The sequence below is a fragment of the Argiope bruennichi genome, chromosome 11 (genome assembly GCF_947563725.1).
Source record: "Argiope bruennichi chromosome 11, qqArgBrue1.1, whole genome shotgun sequence".
NCBI classification, from domain to species: Eukaryota; Metazoa; Arthropoda; class Arachnida; order Araneae; family Araneidae; genus Argiope; species Argiope bruennichi.
In genome coordinates, this window is record NC_079161.1 from 26,703,968 (window position 1) to 26,724,791 (window position 20,824).

At 29.2% G+C, this 20,824-nt stretch overlaps 1 protein-coding gene across 2 annotated transcripts in view; it reads right to left on the bottom strand.

The window, feature by feature from the left end:
- The window catches only part of LOC129957007 (adenomatous polyposis coli protein-like), a 126,274-nt gene that overhangs the window by 48,940 nt on the left and 56,510 nt on the right, over positions 1–20,824 (bottom strand). Inside the window, exons 4-5 of one of the 2 annotated variants that reach the window (XM_056069112.1) lie at positions 13,322–13,430; positions 1,973–2,079 (exon numbers count right to left, since the gene is read on the bottom strand). In XM_056069112.1, the coding sequence (XP_055925087.1) occupies positions 1,973–2,079; positions 13,322–13,430 (216 nt within the window). Of the gene's footprint in view, positions 1–1,972; positions 2,080–7,874; positions 7,959–13,321; positions 13,431–20,824 lie in introns of those variants that run through there. The other variant, XM_056069113.1, reaches the window with a different exon arrangement.

Consider the following 20,824-nt stretch of genomic DNA (forward strand, 5'->3'; position numbering starts at 1 on the left):
AGACTTCCGAACGATGCGATGATGATGATACGTTAGGCGACTTCCGCACTTTCGAAGATGACATCATTCACTAATTGGGCGGCGACTAACGATCCATCTGAACCTTCTCAATGATTTTGACTCGGACCTCCCTTTACGAGAAAGGTTTCCCCCTTCATTTCTTCATATCCGGCTTGGGAATATTTGTAAAAAAGGTGCCATCCTGGAGCCAGGAAACCAAATGACGAGGTCTGCCCCAAAATGGGGTGCTAAACAAGCAAGAATTCTGAATTTAAGAGCCTTTTCCGTCCTATTCAGCTACCAAGGCCGGGCAATGACCGGCAGTATCCTTTATTTCTTAACTAATGTTCCCAATGGGAACAGATGATTGGTTTATTCCGTGCGAATTCTGCCTCGAATACATGCTGCGTGAAACAATGAGAAAACCATCGCAAATTCGTGAAATTCTAATGAGTTTTATTTCATTCCATCAATGCCAGTTTGAGATTAAATTGGGGTAATGTAAGGTAATTCCAGGGTAATGAACAAGAATAGCATAATCTTCAAATTTCATAATATTCGTTTCTAGCCTAGTAGCACACACATATTGTACAATATTGTATGATATAAAACAATATTCATAATATTGTTAAATATTGAATAATGCAATATCGCACAATACTGTACAATATTGTTCAGCAGAATATGTTACTTGAGACATTAGTTTCTGATCTCTAAAACGTTATAGAGGTACTTACAGTACCGTTCGGTTTAGCATATTTAGTCAAGTTATGAGTGCTGTATGTTGCCATATGTGTTATATGTGGTCAGCCTATTTCAGTAATGTTTTAAACGATTTCCAGCGCACATGATTTTTAAATGAGCCATTCTCGATATTTTTGATCTAAGCATATTTAAGAAAAAGCGAGAAGAACCAAAAATTTGAAACTAAGTTTCCAAAGACCTTTGTACTTCCTCGTATTACAGTACAGAGAACGTACTGTAATCGTCAATAAATTTGAACTCGATATTTTGATGAATCTCTACGTTTTAGACCTCCCTAAGATCGAAAAACACATTTTTTGGAAAGTGTCCGCCTGTTTGTTTGTCTGTGGCAAAGATAACTCGAAAGCGCTTTAATATAGATGGCGGCTGAAATTTGGTGTACGGTTTTTATACCAAATTTGCAGATTTCAATCAAATTTTGTGTAAAATCTATCCAGGAGAAGTCCGCATATATGGCAGTTCGAATATAATTGAAGATGATGACTACAAATCGAAGAGAATTAAGATGATAAAATTCGATACATAGAATTAACATCTATCGTCTATACATCTCTCAAATTTTGTGCCAAATCCAACAAGAGATTGACCGTCTGTCTGTTTGTACTTTTAGAAACATGTAAGCGTTACCAAAACGTGATAATGTAAATATGCAATGATTTAACTATATCAAATTTGGTATGGTATTTTGTGATTACAAGTGAAGTTTTTTGTCAAATTTTTGCTCCAATCGGTTGGGAAAAACGTCTCTAAAACACGAATTCGTTTTCCGGATACTATTAACCGCATACCAGGAATTAATCGCCAAATAACTCGCCAAGGATGACACCATAAATTCAGTAAAAATGCTAATTTCGTGCCAAAAGTTAATATTTCGTAATTATTCAAAGCCAATGGCATACAAGGCATTTTGGACTGTCTTCTCCCACTGGTAATGTCTTAACTGCGTTACTCAAGAATGGCTAGACATTGAATATCGATATTTTTCAATCAATGAAGCCATTCACAGATGTTATAATTCAATACATAAATGAAGTGGAATTAATAAATTTCTCAAATATTTAAAACTTTTATCATCAAGACTCTTAAAGGAGTCTATATAAACATCTTTCCAAAACAAAAGGTGTCATCTTATTAGTATGCAGAAAAACCACACAATAAAGAGTTTAATATAAACGGGAAAAGAATGAAAAAAGAGAAGGAATCTGACCTTGGAATGTTCAGAAGGCTCTTCCGAAGAGTGGACACTGTCCGATAGAATTGAAGATTGGGACTGGAAGCTCATCATGCTCTCCGCTTCTCCGCCACTCCATGCCACTGAAAGAGAGAAAAAAAAAAGAAAAGAACATTAAACCATTTTATAAAACAGTGGCCGAATTTGTCGCCAAAAACATTGCCAAAAGCAATAATATACAGCCAATCAAAAAATCTATAATATTCAAAATCCAAGTTTGATATACAAAATTCGAAACACTAATTACACCTTTAAGGATAAGACCGAAATGAATTTTTCCCCAAGAATTCTACTTACATTTTTAATGTCTTTCTTTACATCATATTTATAAGAAACAATAATTTCAGCCATACAAAATATTAAAAATACATATAATTTATAACTAAAGTTAAAATTTGGACTTGATTGATGCTTAAAATGTATGAAAATAAAACTCAACATGTCGATATTGTTTACAAAGAAATGGACTAATTCTTCGCATTTATCCTCTTCAATAATATATTTTAATATTTGCTTTTAGATAATACTAGCCGGATTTAGCGAACAAGTTGTTCGCCTCTATATTGGCTTTTCTGGTTGTTAAAACCATAATATAGAATGCAGTTGTTGAAATTTCATCTTGTTACTTAAAACTAAGAAAGATGAATCAACCTACTACAAATGAATGCGATTGTAAATTAAAAAGTGCGTATACTACAGAATAAAAGTGGAAGTAAAAATCCTAACCCAGAATTAATATTCAAAGAAGCAATTTTTTTATGTTAATTTTAACATTAGCAGTGCCATTAAATGAATAGATGAAACAATGATATTTGAATTTCATCATTACAATAAAAACTTTGTTATGGATTGCGCATAAAATTAAAATTTGAAAGATGTACTAGATTAATGAAGAAATTATACGGATATAAAGTTGATATCATTAAAAAGATAATTTTCAAATTTAAAAATAGGTAAAAAAAAATTTTTTGAAGTAATATTTTCGAAAGATATAGTTGAAAAAGATCAGAAACTTTTAATTTTTAATAAAAGAATTTCAATTAATCTTTATATTTTAAAGTGCTGGCATTGGTTCCTCTTACTTTAAAGAACACGCATGTCAAATTTCAATAAGACTAGACAAATGTATACATATACATAAAAGTCATTCAAACTAATATGCATCTTTATATATAAGTATATAAACTAACTAATGTACTCGGCGTTGCTCAGAAGTGAAGAGCTTAAATGCTAAATATTTTTAATGTAAAAATCAGTTTTGTATAAAATATTATATCACACGATATTATTTTTAGCTCCTAAAATGTTTTCAACTAAAATGAAGAAACGAATTGGACCAATCATTTTTTTAAATTGTCATTATCTTATTTCCTTCGTAAGTTATGATTATTTGTGATAGAAGTATATCAAAATTTCTTCACAAATATTGAAGTATGAGAAAAATTTTAAGGAATGCTTTCAGACAATATAAAATGTTAATTTTTCATTAATAAAAAATAATTGATAAAGATAAAGCAAATCAATTGTTTCTGATATAAATTTTATATCGACTGCTTTCAGTCTTTTCTTTTAATGTTCGTCCTGAATTTAGCTGATGTTTTCCGGGAAAAGTTCTTAAATATTCTGAACTTCAATAGTAAAAAAAAATATTGTCATTTCTTTATTTTTATTCATAACTAGCCGCCTTTGATGACCAGTCGGTCCGACAATCTTAATGTTCGTTTAAATTTTAATAATTAAATATTTTACACAATTCCTACTTTAATAGATTCTTCATCAAAATATTTTAAAACTTCAAATTTTGATAGTCATATAATTCATTCATAATATTATAAAGGCCTTCAGTCATAACGTAATATGTATCTCTCCCATTTTCTTTAGCTCCCGTAGAATTTATGCTTTAAATTAAAGTGGAAAGAATTAATCTGCAATTAATATAATAATATTTTTTACTAAAACAAAGCATTTTTTTTTAATAATATGATTACTGATAGCAGAGTCTCTGAGCGTTTAAACTTTATGGGCACTAAAGAATATCTTTCTTAATTTATGTAATATCTCAAGAATTTGTCAACAAAATTTTCTCAGATTCATCATGAACAGATCGATTTATTAACAATGTTTAATTTTAAATGCATCAAACACCAAGAAAATAAAATGAATCGTTTAAAATAATCGGTCGAAAACAGGTTTTAAAAAACTACTTACAAAACGATGTACTTAAAACTATAAGCATATACAAAAATATATATAACTAACATAAACACAATTTAATTACAAAAGTATGCAACTAACCGAAAAATAATTTAAATCAAGAATCTTCTGTTGATAATATTGTCAACAATCAGAACAAATGGAACATGCGTGAATTTTCAACGCCAGTTACGGTAACGCAAATGCATGAATTTTTCTACGCCAGTTGGGGTAACGCTATGCAGATTAGACATTTTTAATTTCCTTTATTCGGTGTTATTTTAATTGAAAAATACTTCAGAATGAATCTGAAAGATCGATTAATTAATAATGTCTAATTTTAAATGCATAAAACATTAAAAAAATAAACAGAATCGTTTGAAATAATCGGCCGAAAAATGTTAACCCTAGCCTGTTGGAAAAAAAACTGAAGCCTTACTCATTTGGCGTTGGGGAAAATGAAAAGATTTTTTGGCGGGAAAGTTAGTTTTTAATTAATAATTAAAATTCTAATTCAAAATTCAAAAAAAGGGACTCCAGGTGCACATTCCCGACCTCTAAGGTATACACGTACCAAATTTGGTAACTATAGATCAAACGGTCTGGCCTGTAGAGCGCCAACACACACACACACACATTGAGCTTTATATATATAAATATAGATAAAGATAAATGTTTGTTTATGCGTCTGTGCGTTGGCGCTCTACAGGCCAGACCGTTTGATCTATAGTTACCAAACTCATATACTTTAAAGGGTGGAAACGGGCACTTTATAGCACATTTTTATTAGAATTTTAACTGAAAAGTAAGCAAAATTTTTCTGTACTTACAGTTAAAGTTTAACTTTAGAGCTAAGAAATGGCGAAATTTTTTTTAACAAAAGTCCATTTTTAAACATTACTGCAATTTTCTGTGATACAATAGATGGTATATTGATAGAAAATTGGAGAAATACACATCTCAATGAAAACCATGGTACTGACGAAACTATTAAGGCTAAGTTACATAAAATATTTAACTGAAAATTTTAGCAATCATTAATAACGGTGATCGTTAAACTGCCGGTAGCCAAAGGCGGCTAGTATAGTGTATAAAATCAACTTTTTAAAATTTATTAAAATAAAATAAACAAACCTTACGAAAATGAAATTTATTTTTCAGAAGAATAAATTTTTGGTGTTAAAATAGTATATATTATATATTATAGTATTTATTATTATAATAGTATATATTATAATATAGATCTCAAAAGAATCTGTATATCTATATTATAAGATATACAAATCAGCAATATAAAAATATATATCTGCAATATAAAAATACATTATAATATATATCTTTAATATTACGAAAGAATGCCAAAATTTTACTAATTTATAATTTACTAAAATTTTAAGGTGATAGAAAATTTTAATGGCTTTTCTTTTCTTAAATAATTAAATATACTTAAGAATTCATTTAAAACGAGTAAAAATATTGTCAAAAATATTTTTAAAAATAAAAGATAAATAGCAAAAATATAAAGTAATTCAAAAACTCATCGTTGTCTAGCAACGGAGTATTTATGGTTTTCTTGTGAAACGAAACAGTAAATTATTTAAAGTTTATTGTTATAAATATCATTTAAAATTAATTTTGAAAAATTTGTTAAAATTAGAGAAAAAAATTGTACCGAAATGGAATTCATATAATTGGAAGAATAATTTAATACTCTTTAAGTGTAAAAAGTTTTTGTAAGATAACTATTTTCGAAGTTATTAGCAAAAATTACTTTTATCTTCTCTATTTAATTAAGTATCACAAAAATTATTTAATTTTGAATGTTCAAATTAGCTCTAATGATCTAGTATAAACTCAAAAATGTCATTGTCGAAATTCAGGCAAAATTGTTCATCATTTAGTTCTGGTGGGCGACATACAAAACATGTATTTACTGCTTTATATTACATACTGTCCACTATTTACAACAATATATAGTATATTTATATTTTATTATGTTGTAAAAATTTCATTTATAAAAATAATTTGATAAAATAAATTAGAAATATTTTATTACTTGGTTATATACACGTATTGATTTTAATAGGCAAATGCTTTTATGATTGCAAGTTTATCTTTGATTCTTATTTACGGTACAAGGTTTTTAAAAGGATGATAACCCTTAATTTAAGTTATATGGCTACGTTCGAAATTAATTTTTAAAAAATAATCTGTAAAATATTTATATTTTCGAATTTTTGCATAAAATCGATTGAATAACATCTATGAAACCGAAATATATCAATTAAATGATAAAATTTTTTAAAAAAATATAAAATAAAAGCTTTTTGGTTGAAAAATGTATCAAAAATCATTTGTTTAAAACCTTGCAGATGGTTTAAAAAATATATTGCCTAAATCCTGAACTAAAGAAAAAAATAAGCTGTTTCTTTATTCAATCGTTAAATATTGGGGTTCGGCCAATAAACAGCATGAAATTTTCTTTCTTTCTTTCTTTTTTTTTTTTTTTCTTCTTTTTTTTTTTTTTCTTTTTTTTTTTTTTTGCATTTCCCAAAATTAAAAAACTGCAGAATATTTCTAAATAAACAAATTGGTTATTCTCTAGTTCAGGAATTGCAAAAAAAATTGAGAAATTATTACATTAAATTTGAACAAAAAATATCTATCACATTTTAATTTATAATGTTTTTCTCAAAATCTAACTACAATTCAGAATTTGAGAAAACGGTTTTTAAACGCAAAATTTCAATATCACGTGTATTACTCAAAAATCAATGTAACTTCACAAATAATGGATCTAGAAACAAAATTTAAACGGTATATCAATAAAGCTGTTCAGAAATTTAAGATAAAAAAGGTTTTTTTGTCTACGTTGACTATGTTAAAAAGTCGTTTTTTATGGAAATATAAATTTTTATTAAAAATTTAATATTCTTAATGTTTGAATGGTTTTCTTCATAAATCCGTTTGAATTTTGTCTCGAAATCCATTTTTTGGGAAATTACACTGATTTTTATCTTTGCATGTGCATAGGTTTTAATGCTATTTTGCATCTTTACAAATTATTTCATCACACTCTAATCTTTGGTGGAATTTTCTTGTGAAAAAAAAAAAACTTCATAAATTAAAATCTAATGTGTATATATATATATATATATATATATATATATATATATATATATATTTGTTCAAATTTGGTTTGATTTTTTCTCAATGTGTTCCGTACCTCCTGAATTAGAGAAGAAGCAATCTTTTCATTTAGAAATATTCTATGATAGTTTCAATACTTTTTTTTTTCCGAAAAAAATGGAAAATTTTCATGTTATTTATAAGTCGAACCTCAATATTTAAAGATTGAATAGAAATACAACTTGTGTTTTAGTTCAGGAACTAGGTAATATATTTCTTAACTATCTGCGAAGTTTTGAACAAATCATTTGATAAATCACTAAACTAAAATATTTTCGTTTTATACCACTTTTTAACCAAACAAAGAACCCTTTTCCCCATTTTTTAAAAAAATTTCATTTAACTTGTACATTTTGGTTTTATATGTTATTTTAAACTTTTCTTAATGCAAAAATTCAAAAATATAGATTGATAGAAATGATTGATTTCAAAATATATTTATGTCCTATCATCCAAAAACCCCATCTGCTGCCATCAAAACATCAAAAATCCTTACCTAGAAGCCATTGTTGTCATGATCAAAATATCGAACATGCACATCACAGGAAGAGAAAAATCTCGCTCAACGATGATGTTTTTCTGACGCTTCTACTCCGAGAACGAGCTGGAGTCCCCCGTTCATCAGATAACTCAATTCGTTTATAAACAAAGAGAGCCATTTTCCCTTGCGTACACGAAAAGGCGTTTTATGTAGCAGCGCCGGGAAAGAATTATTATCTTTAACTGTCATCGGCGGTAAGCATAAACGCGAAAAAGGGAGAAAGAATTCTTTCGAAAAAGGCTTGTTAATAGCTCGTGTTTAGATGCTTAGCTTCCGATTAACTTTTTATTCAAAGACTTTTTACATCCTTAACTCGGGAATAGAAACATGAAGTCATCAGTGCCATTATACCCACTTCAGTTAAGATTCCAGCGTTGTTGATAGTGGAAAAAAAAAAAAAAAAACTCTATTCACCGTTATAACTTAGGTTGCGGGCCCCAGTGATTTCTGCGGTAATTTCGATTGCGGGTCTTTTCTTGCGAGTTATCTAAAGGGTGTCCCAAAACTAACGCAAGATTTGAATTTGTAAAGAGTTGATAACCCTATTAAAATAAAAAATTTGATAATAGATAGTTTAGGGTTAGTAAAAATGGAGCATTAGGTGATAGAACAACATGTTTCCATTGTCGAACAATATTTAAAAAATAATGAAAGTGGCGGTCACAGTTTGAAAATGTGAGAACTGACTCACTAGATCGTGTTATTTAACAGCATTGGTTTTTTTTATGGGTTTATATGAAATCAAAGGTCTGTGCCAACAAGCTCACAAGCACGCGCGCATTGAAAGAAGAAATTCTGCATCAACGAAATTCAGTCATATTTTTGCAGAATGGTCATGGAAAATTTCGACAAAAGAGTGCATATGTGTCAGCAAAGCCATGGAAGTCATTTGACCTACGTGTTATTCCAAACGTAACTCTGTCCTGTGTACTTTACAATTCAATAAAAATATAACAATTTAAAGAAAAAAGACTGTGTTTAATATTTATTTAAAATCTTGTGTAAACACGTTGTTCTATCGTGTAACGCTTCGCTTCATTTTTTTAAAAACCCTAAACTATCAGCTGTCAAATAATATTTTTTAATAAAGGTTACTAACACTACACAATTTTGGGCAAATACTGCACGAATGGTGGCAAATTCAAATCTTGCATTAATTTTGAGAATTATTATGGAAATTATTGAAAGATTACATTATTATTGAAAGATTTAGGTTTAAAATGCGATTTCACTTACGATTCTTTGTATATATGGAACAACTTCACTAATTTCTCTCCTAATTTTTGCTTTTTCCCTTACTGAAAACAGCATTGCAATTTTTCTTCAGTTATTGCAAATCGTTTTGGAATAGTCAAGAACTTATCTTGTATTTCTTTCCATTCTTTTTTATCTTGTCCTCTATTCCCTTTTCTCTCACTTTATTTACTCGTTTTATTTATTTTTAATTCATTTATTATCTAAATTTATTGTATTTTTAACTTTAAATTATTTTCTTCCATTACCCGTATTATTTTTCAAAATTTGTAATTATTTTCTGCTGCCTACGTACTTCTACTTCTTATTTTATTTATTTCTGTACTTGGACTTTATTTATTTACTGTTCACTGTACGAAAGTTTGTTGTCGTTATTGTTGCTTATACCCCTTGGATTGCACTCCAGTTCAAGCCAAGTCCACGAGATCGGGGAAGAAGGGGTGCAGTAGCTTCTGAGGGTAAAGGCCCCTGAGCACCCGAGGGCAGAAGTCTGACTTTAGCTCGTATGAAGATGACGCTCACATAGTCGCTTGCACAACCCCTTTTTACAGTGGAGCTCTTTCACACATCTCACAGAGACAGGGGAAAGAACAACTATGCCCGAACTACGACTCGAACCCGGGACGCCCAGATCATGGGTAAGACGCGCTACCCTTAGGCCAGGCACCGGCGAACGAAAGTTTTCTGTATACATACACTTTCTGCTTTAATAAGATTGTACCAGCGAAGAATATGATCATCGATTTAGATATTTCAGGTGGTGGTTTTTGATCTTAATAATTCAAAACCCTAGAGTAAAGAAATCGGTTTCGGTCTAACCTAGATAAGTCATCTAGGAAAGGATTCTGGACCTTCCCACCCCACCCTATACCATGTTTGAGACAAATATAAAAAAAAAGTTGCTGCTGTTTCTTATGGCACTTGCCATGGATAAGCCCGCAGTTACGAAGACAGCGATTTAAGCCAGTGGGGCAGCGTCTCTTGTTTTTTTAAGTAGCGCCAACTTGGCCAAGAGTACAACTTTGCTACTCAAGCATGACTCATTCGCTTGCACAACCCCTTTTTACAGGAGGGTACCTTTACACATCTCACAGATAGAACAACGGAAGAACAACCATGCCCAAACCGGAGCTCGAACCCAGGACGACCAGACCACGGGGAAGACGTGCTACCCCTATGCCAGGACGCCGGCATAAAATATATTTATTCAATTTATGTTTTCTAGGGTAAGTAACTGCAGAATCTCCGAGCCACTATACCGATTTTGCTAATTTTTATTTCATTTGTAATCTTATGATATATCGATACATCCTCAGTGATCGTAAGCTCCTTTTCCGATGTCAATTTTCAAGAAATATTACACACACACACACACACACACACGCACCCACAAAAAAAAAACCTTGACATAGTTTTTAATTCATTTCGATACCTTGCAGTCATTGTTAAACAATCAGAATTGCTCTATGATTGTTATACAAGCAGTAGCGGGTTTAGATATTTTACGGCCCTTTTTACTTTCTCGTATACGTAGTATAGAGAAAATATTGTAATCATAAAAAAAAAATTCGAATTTGATATTTTATCGAATCTTTACGTTTTAGACCTCCCTCAGATCGATAAACCCATTTTCGGAAAATGTCCGTCTGCCTGTCTGTGACAAAGAAAATTCAAAATCGATTTTAGCTAAACGTTTGAACTTGGGTATACTCTCTTTATACCAAATTTGTATAATTCTATGAAATGTTAAGCAAAATCCATTTAGAGGAAGTATGTCTGCCGCCTTTTCGAATATAAGTTAACACTATAACCACAAAGGGAAAAGAGATAGACAGATGACGTTAGCTACACATATTTAACATGTACAGTTATCAAAGTTTAATAAATATTTAACATGACAGACACTTCAAATTTTGAGCCAAAATCAACAACGGGTTGATCGTCTGTCAGTCTCTACTTTCAAAAATATGTAAACGCGACAATTCAAAAACGCAATGGTTTATATATATCAAATTTGGTACGTCGTTTTATGACTACAAGTGTAATTTTGTGACAAATTTTTATTTTATTCGGTTGGCAGATACCCGTCTGAAACACGAATTCGATTTTTGGAAACTATTAACCGCGTACCAGGGATTAATGTAGAAAAAAACTCGCCAATTAACATATGATGCATTCAGTAAAAATGGTAAATTCATGCCAAAGGTTAATATTTTGTAATTATTGTACACCAATGCCAATTTTTGGAAAGACCACTATCGTTGGTTTAAAATGATACCGATTTATTTTTAAGTGCTATTTTTTTTATTGAATTTGATAATATATGTTTGTTTTTATTTATCTATTATGACTTCAAACCGCCCGGAATCCACATTTATACCTAACAGTATTGAATAGTATTTGGTTTTATAAATATTCTAATAACTAAGAGGACATATTGAAGCAATCCCCTCTCAGTATAATGGAACTAGGCCTGCCTATTAGGAAATCCGTCACTTTATGCAAGTAAACATTCTTTTGCTATTATAAGATATAGTTAATCAAATTTGATTGATACAATTAAATTAATGCTATTAATATAGTGGGCGAACAGCTATTCTCTAAAAGCGGATGGTTTAATTAAAAATTTCTATGCAATGGCAGCAGAAAAAAGAGAAAAAAAAACTTTTGAAGACATAAAAAGTTGCTATCCAAATCACGAACGTCGATCTATAAATTCATTTTGTTCATTTCCGAGAATGGCAGCTCCTAGCAAAACCCTAATTAGAAAAATTTCGTTAACAATATTTTACCAACATAAAAGAGATTAAATAATATGTTCACTCCAAAAAACAAAAACCGAAGGTTTCAAATAAAAAAATCGACTATTCCAAAAGTATTGAAAATAGAAAAAAAAGCCCATGGAACGAAATTGACCAATTCATTACTCGAGCATGCGCGGCATGCCTGGACCATTGCCAACCCTCTCGACAAGAACTGTTGGCCGCCTTCCAAACGATTTTACCTTCACCCCACTTTCTCCGTTGGTCGGATCTGGCCGCTAATCCGCGGAAGCCCCGCAGCGGACTTCATGGTCATCCATTCGCCATGTGGGAAAACGAAGCGATAAGATTTCAATTTTAGGCGACATTCGCTGCTTAAGCTGTTTAGGAAGGATTAAAGCCCTCTGTGGAGTGACGTTACTTTTCTTCGCAGGAAACCGCTGACATCTTCGTAAGAGAGAAAAATCCCCCAACTCTTTCTTTCTTTTTTCTTTTAAATGACAAAAGAGAATATATATATGTGTGCCTCTTTGGAGCCCTACACCTTTTAATACAAAGCAGTATTCAATCAGCAGTAATTTATTTGCAGAGTACTGAATACGGTCGTTTTGAGTTTCATTTTAGAATGAAGAAAATTAATTTGACCGATTATTATCAAAATTAGACCCAGGAGTACAATTGTAGACACAATGTCACATGCAAAATATCATTTATGTATGCGGCTGCATTTTTTAGTTATCACATTTATATGCATAATAAAGCACAAATCAACAGATGGCCATTTTTTGACATATTTAATTCAAAATTTAATAAAAATCTACGCATTAAAGGTTAAAAATGTTTCATCACAATTATCCAAGTCAACTTGTTTTTGAATTATCGCCTTTTACATTTATGCGAAAGTACAGACCAACAAACAGTCAACTCCTCAACGGATTTGGTTCAAAGACTGATATGGATCTACAGATGATGCTAAATATGTGTACAAAATTTTATTCATCTAGCTTTTCAGATTTGATAATTATCGTGCCAAGTTCCAGACAGACAGGTAGATTTCCAAAAGCGAATTTTGTGCAAAATGTCTTAAAAAACTGCAAATATGGTGTAACGACAGCACACCAATTTGCATTTGTCAATTTTGATTTATTGTGTTCACAGACAGACAGAGTGACAGATATGATTACAAAAATGTGTTTTTCTGAATCAGGGGAGTTCTGGAATGTCTGAAAAATTCGTCAAAATCTCAAATTCGAATTTTTTTGACGATTATAATACTTCCCTTTTGTATACTTCGTGTGAAGAAAATGAAAGCCAATTTTTTAAATAAGTTCATGAGATGCTGCAACTCTACAGCCCTCACAGAGATAAGGGTAAATAGAAACTCACTTTGTTCAGGAGTCCATTGTACTTGTGGTCCGTTGAGATCGGCGTCCTGATCCATTTCGTGGTAGCTCCTGCGTCTGTATGTTTCAATTTCGTAATCGGTCCCCGGGATCTAGAAAAAAAAGGAAAAAGAATATTAAAAATAAATAAACAGCTCTATAACACTTTATATGTATAAATAAAAATCAAGGATATTCTTTTGCAGTTTTCCTGTTCCAATATCTATATTTTTCATAATATATTTAAATATATATATTCATTCAAATACTCGTGTACTCTTTAACTCATTGTACAAGTTATTCACTCTGATCTTGACAAAATAGTAAATTTTCACTAACTTTTTCAACAGCTGGAGAGATGCATATAATTCTCATTGATAAGATGCTTAGAATGATTAAAAAATCCTATTTTATGTTGCTTCAATTAATAAATGTATTGCCTTGTAAATATAAAATCAATTAACCCTGTATTGCCAAAAAAATGCAAAAATTAAGAGTGTATACCATTTTCTAACAGCATAAAATACCTTATAATGTTGTTATGATATCTTCATGGTATTATAGGGCAGGGATTCCAAAATTGTTAGTCGTCATTCAATTTTTTGGTGGGTTTTGACAAGGTTTTGAATGTAAATGTATTTATGCAAAATTTGTAAAAATGGGATGTAGGCTTACAATTTTCATTAAGCTTTATTTTAGAAATATTTTTTGTAAAAATTATATTTAATTATATATATAAACGTAATTCTCAAATGCGCAGTTGAAAAGAAGCAATTTGTGGAATTAACTTCATTTTATTTTACAAGGGGCGCATATCATGTACAAGGAAGAAGCGATAAAACGATGTGTCAATCTACATCGCGATACAAGAGCAAAAGAGACAAAAATTTGTTCTTCAGTGATTTTACCATAAGATTCTGATAGGGATCCCTTTGCCCTGTGTAAATTTAGCAGGAAAGGGAATCTTAGGTATCTTTTAAAGATATGTGTAAATGCTAGAATTTTTTATCTCTTCGCTCGAAGTATGAGAAAATGCAAGAGGCACCAGCTTTCTAGAACGCGTGTTAGAAATAATTAAATAAAAATATGGGAAATATATCAGGAATTAAGAGAACATTTTAGAATAAAGTTAATATTAGATATATATTTTCACAAAAGTTCCTTTTTTGGTTCATAAAACCTATTTCGAAAAGAATGTGTGTTATTCGTCTCTGAAAATACTTCATGCGGTGAAAATGAAGTGGATTGTTTTATATTCGATTTTTAAAAATGAAACCACAATGTTCAGCAGTTTTCGAATCCCTGTTGTGAACTATTCTTAATATAATTGCACAGTGGGATTATTGTAAAATATCTTGTGTTCATAAAGCCTCTAGATAATATTAATCACATTTATAAAATATTTGTGGGATATTAACATTTTTAATGAAAAACATTCCATTCTTTTGCATTCAAAAGTGGCTTAGTTATGAAGCATTGAATTTCATTATCGTAGAGAAATCTTATCGAGAGATTGGAGTCGATTGATTGGATGGTTCTTCTTGAGACAGCAGTTAAAACGATCCCTAAAACAGTAGTAATGAAAGTTTTAAAACTCGGTTCGCATTAATCACAGAAGAATGGAACTTGTTTGTTAAAAAAATTAGAAAGTCAAAAATATTTTACTAAATATCATTAATAGGTTCAGAAGATTATATATGAATTAATTCTTGAATTTCTCAATTGGCGTTACACTTATTGATAGAGCAAACATTATATATAATAATTTACGTCAATTAAAATATTTCTCACACCAGAGATAATCCCAATGTTAGGAAATTTGAAAAAAATAACAAGCCTTAAGAAATCACATGACTTTTGGCTGAAATTAATAATATTTGCAGAGCAATTATAAGTACCTAAGAAATGGTCAAACTTGTATGAAATGAAGAGTTACCTACTGAAAAACTTATAATTCCCTACGAAGTGTTCCGACCACAAATCTAATTTTTATGTTGGGGTACACTTTGGTGTCCCCTTCCACTAATAGATAAACAAAACCACCACCCCTTCATCTATGCCTGACAGAATGAAGAAAAGCGGTGAATGCTGAACTGGCCAATAGATATGAAGATTCTCATTTTTTAAAAATCAAAAAATGTAATCAACCTTTTCTCTATCTCTCTTTTCTTTCCTCCTCATATGGCAACGTACAATACCTTATCAAGTGTTATATGATATGATTATAAACTTTAATTAATTTTAGGCACAAGTCAAATATTATGTCACTAACTATGAATTTCCAGTTCCAGGTGGAAGATCAAAGATTTCAGAATCTGCAAATTTTATTAAAAAAATGCTGAAATATAAGAAAAATTTATAGACCATTTTGAGAGGCAATTAATAAATTAATTAATTTTTCATTAATAAAAAGCTTGGAAAATAAATAAATAGTGTTCCTGATGCAAATTGTTGATCCTCTGCCTCTAAAACTTTCCCTTAAAATTTTAGTCATGTGTTTTGGCAATAAATCTTCGTACGCATTTTTGTTTATCAACAATAAAAAAAAATTTTTCATTTGCTGACAGAAGTTTTACTTTCTGAGCTTTTATGTGAATTTGAAAGGTACACTTATGTCATCTTTTGATCGTCGTTAAATCACTATTTTAAAACAAATAATACACTTTGTCAGCAGATATATACCGACATAAAAAAGAAATAAAAAAATAGTTGTAGAGAAGTTTAATGTTGCTTAGCAACAGTTTTTTATTTCAAAATCGTCTGCGCTATTTTTTTAAATGAATATCATTTGAAACTGTTGTACAAAAATGAAATTGATATCGTTAAAAGATAAAACTTTGAATTTTAAAATAAAAAATTAATTTTGAATTTTAAGAAAATACATTTTCTGGGATAATTTTGAAAGAAGTTATTACATCAAACAGACCTAAAGCCTATGCTGTCATGGAGCATTTGTCTCATTTTCTCTCAAAAGCTTTAAAATTTATTATAAAATTATAAATTACTTCAGAAAAAAATGGCAAAATTTCCGCTTATTTTTAATTAATTGAATATTTAATGAACATTTGTACTTTGAAAAGCGACTAGTACTTTTTGACTTGTTATTAAGAAATACATGTTCAAAGTTTGATTAAAATCATTCCAGTCGTTTAGGAGCAGATGTGGAACACACATGCATACGTGCATACTCATAATGATTTTTATTTATATTAAAATAAACAGCTTTGAGATAGAAAAATAATTTTCACAAGATGTTTATTCATTTCTTATTTTACTTTCATTAAATTTTAAATCATTTGATTCCTTATATTCTGATATGGCGAAACGAATTCTTTCTATTCTAACGAATTTTGCAGTCCACAAATTTACATATTGAAAAATATTTCTGCATTCTAGAAGAACACGAACAAATTTGTAGAGCTATGAATTTGGCATTAAGAATGGTTATTTTTTCTTTACAGATGTAATTAAAACGAACTTAAATTTCTAATAAGCAGCATTTATCAATGCAATCTAGTTTTTAAATCAGCGGGCTCTTCAAATTCTTTAATAAATGTGGTATGATTAATACCGTAATAATCTTTAATAATGCGGTATAATAAATACGGTAATAAAAGAATATTCTCTCGCACATTCTTTAATAAAGATATTATCCCAAAGAATGTCTTGCATGGCATTGATGTACAATAATTATGAAATATTAACCTTTGGCTTGAATTTAGCATTTTTACGCAATCTATCGTATTATCCTTGGCGAATTTTTTGGCGATAAATCCCTGGCATAAGGTTAAAAGTATCCAAAAATCGAATTTGTATTATTAGACATTTTTTCCCAATCAATGGAAACAAAGATTTGACGTAGGACTACAATTATAGTCACAAAATGCCATTCCAGATTCGATTTATATAAGTCATTCTGTTTTTGAGTTACCGCGTTCACATGTTTCTGAAAGTACAGACCTACATATGGTCAATCCCTTATTGGATTTGGTACAAAATTTGGTATATGTCTATACTATAGATGTTAAATCTATGTACCTAATTTTATCTATTTACCTTTCTCCGTTTCGTAATTATCTTGTTAGCAGCTTTGCCAACAGACTTCCTCTGAACAGATTTTAAACAAAATTTGTCAGAAATCTACAGATTTAGTGTAAAGACCGTATACTAAATTTCATACGTCTAGCTCAAATAATTTTTCAGTTACCTTAGTCACAGAGAATCAGATGAAACTTTTTTTTAAAAAAAATGCGTTTTTTAAATTCAGTGAGGGCTAAAACGAGAAGATTCGACAAAACCTCGAGTTCGAATTTTTTGAAGATTAGTATACTTTCTCTACACTATGTATACGAGAAAGTAAGTAAAAAGCAACATAATCCCCTATTGTGCAATAAGAACATGACGAATCACAACAATGAACTTCTTTTAAAATAATTTCTTATTAATCCTAGCGTAACAGAAAGACTACATTTTCCAAATTTGTTGCCATTTGTGTTATGTACTGATGAGTCAGAGAATAAACAGAACATAAACATATCTTATAGTTGTAGATAAGTGATTACCACGTGACGCATTGTATTAGCGTGAAGAATTTTGCAAGATAATTATCATAAAACGTGCTTTTTTACTAAATATGCGTAGATTATAATAACTCAATTTGAATTATGAATTAGCAGATATTATTTTTAACTGGGAGCTATTTATGTCAGTAACATTGTTACGAGAAACGGACATCCATGGATATGCTGTTTTTTTGTTTTTTTCCAATCATTTTGGACTTAAAATAAAATTAATTTTGACGATGTCAATCTACTTTGCAAATAATTACCAAATTGTTAATATATTTAATCAAAATTTCAATTAAACCATTTAAAGTTTTAAAATCTGAATAAAAAGAATAAATATTAAATAATTTGCAACATAAAAGTGATGCAAAAAAAAAGAGTATGTCCATGAAAACGTTACGGCGGTTTTTTCTCATTTTTATTTCTTCGTATTTCATTTATAAAAACATAAAAATATAAAAAAATAAGGCTACGCGGAAATTTTTGCAATCCTTTTGAGATAATGACCACAATTAATAAACTCGCCAGTATATGAATCGCAAGCAAATGAAAATATAAGAACCAGATATGTATGCTTATTGGACTTTCAGAATTTTTTTTTTATTTTTTTTTTATTTCTGGTAATGGTTGTTTTAATTGAGAAAAACTGAAATTTTAATTCAAAAATAACAATAAATATATTCTATTGTATATTTTCTCAGTAAGCATTAATTTATGCTTCATTTATTTTTTTACATACTTTCAAACTTTGAGACTAAAATTTTTGTGTTACTGTAAAAGGAAATTTAACTTAACACATTAACTAATAAAAAAATGTAAGTTTGTTAAAGTTCCCATGTTTTTAAAAAATGTAATTTTTCATGTTTTTATACAAATAAAATATATTCTATATGATTCATTACGATTATAATTTATCTGATGCATTATAATTTATTTATAGGTATTCAATTTTAAGGGAAAATTGTTCCTCAACACAATATTGTAATAAAATTAGAGAAATAAAAAGAATTAAATTTTCATTATTTAAAAGAAAAACATGTACAAAAAAGTTAATTATGATAATCTGTTAAGATTTTGCAAATTTTTATTTACGTTTCATTCTACTCTAAATATTTTTTTTTTTTCATTAATCTTGAAATTCTATAAATATTAAAAATAATAGAGGAAAGGAAATCGTTTGCAATTTGATATTACTTAAGAACTAAAAGCAGAATAATATATTTTTTGTTTCTCTTTATTATTCTATTATTCATGCTTTTGAAAATGAATAATTAATGAACATGAAAAGATATGATAAAAGCATTTCCAATGTGCGTTTTTCATTCCAAGTAACTGTAACCTAATACATTAAACTGCAGATCTCTCTGTTTCAATTTTTTTTTTGTTTTTTTTTGACATTTGAATCCATATTTATTAAATATTCTCCATGAATAATTCGTGTTTTTCTTACTTCCAACTATTATTTCTTTGAGAAATTATTATTTTAACAACTATAAATGGCGAATCATGACTTTCTTTAATGGAAAAATTCTTTAAATAAGAAATTTTAACTTGGCCGATATATTCAATCTTTTCTATGCATTAGATTACAAACAGTTTTAAAAGAATAGATCAACATTTAATTAGCACATTAAAATATCGATTGTTTATCTCAAAATGACGTATTAATTTCACCAAATAGAAAACAAATCTTTGATGATTAAAAGGAATACAAATAATTTTTAAATAAAAAAACTTCTACCAAAATTTTTTGATAAAATTAGGAAATTTCCAGAGACGAAACTATTTATTTTATTTTCATTTTTTCCTTATTGAAGACTGATGTATATGGTGTCTAGATATAATATACCGCTAATAAAGTAGTATTATCCACTTAGGAGTTACTTTAAATTTTAAGTTAAAAAATAGCACTGTCATTTTGAAAAGAAATTTAAGAAGATTCCACAGCAAATTCCAAACTGAATTAGTTCTTTAATTTTTACTGTAAGCAGAGAAATCTGCGTATCTTCCACAGCGGTTGTAGTTAGTATCATTTCGTAAATTAATTCTTTTTGAAAGATTACTCAAATTTGTACCGAATCTATGTAGAATGTATTGTGTTTGTTTATATTGTGAATGTATTGTTTGGTAATGTGTAATGTAGAATGTTTGGGTTTACGTATTACACAAGCTACAGCTCAGGGCTCCTAATTTCCTGGTTCTCCAAAATATTGTCCGATTAAGTACGTGTCTGATATACTAAATGTAGTACTTAAATATAATAATAAAAGGTCTAATATTTCAAATAGCTTAGGGTCATATCAAATCTAAACCAGGCACTAATTTAAAAGAAAAAAAATGTATTATTGAACTTAAAAGAATTTTAAAAGATCTTCAGTGCTATGTGACTTATTTTTTTAAACATTTATATATTTAACATTGCATGAATCACAAACAATTTCACAAATCTTGTTGTAGATAAATAAAGCTTTTAGCTGATGTAATTAATATCTACCAGCTATTATTCTTTCAGAATTAAATTTTTTTTTTTGCTTAAATCTTTATTTTATTTTACCTAATGAGTTTCTGGCAACGATTTAATTTTTTTTTTTTTTTTTTTTGGGCCGCTCAAATTTTTCGCTGCATTTTGGAGGATTTGTTTTATTGAATATATATATCAAAGAAAGCTCATATATATATCAAAGAAAGCTATATATATCAAAGACTGAATATATGCCCAAAAAATTATTTTATTGAGAAAAATTATGTAAATGGTCCCATTTTTTTAGGGGGGGGCTATATTATTTTTAAGAAAAAAATCCTCTGGGAAATTTTATATTTTAAAATGAAAACTAAAAATGAATGCAAAAAGTCTCTTAATCTTTTAAGAATTAAAAGAGGACAGATAACACTAATAACTATGAGTTTTTCACATTTTGAAAGTTGCGCTAATGGTCACAATT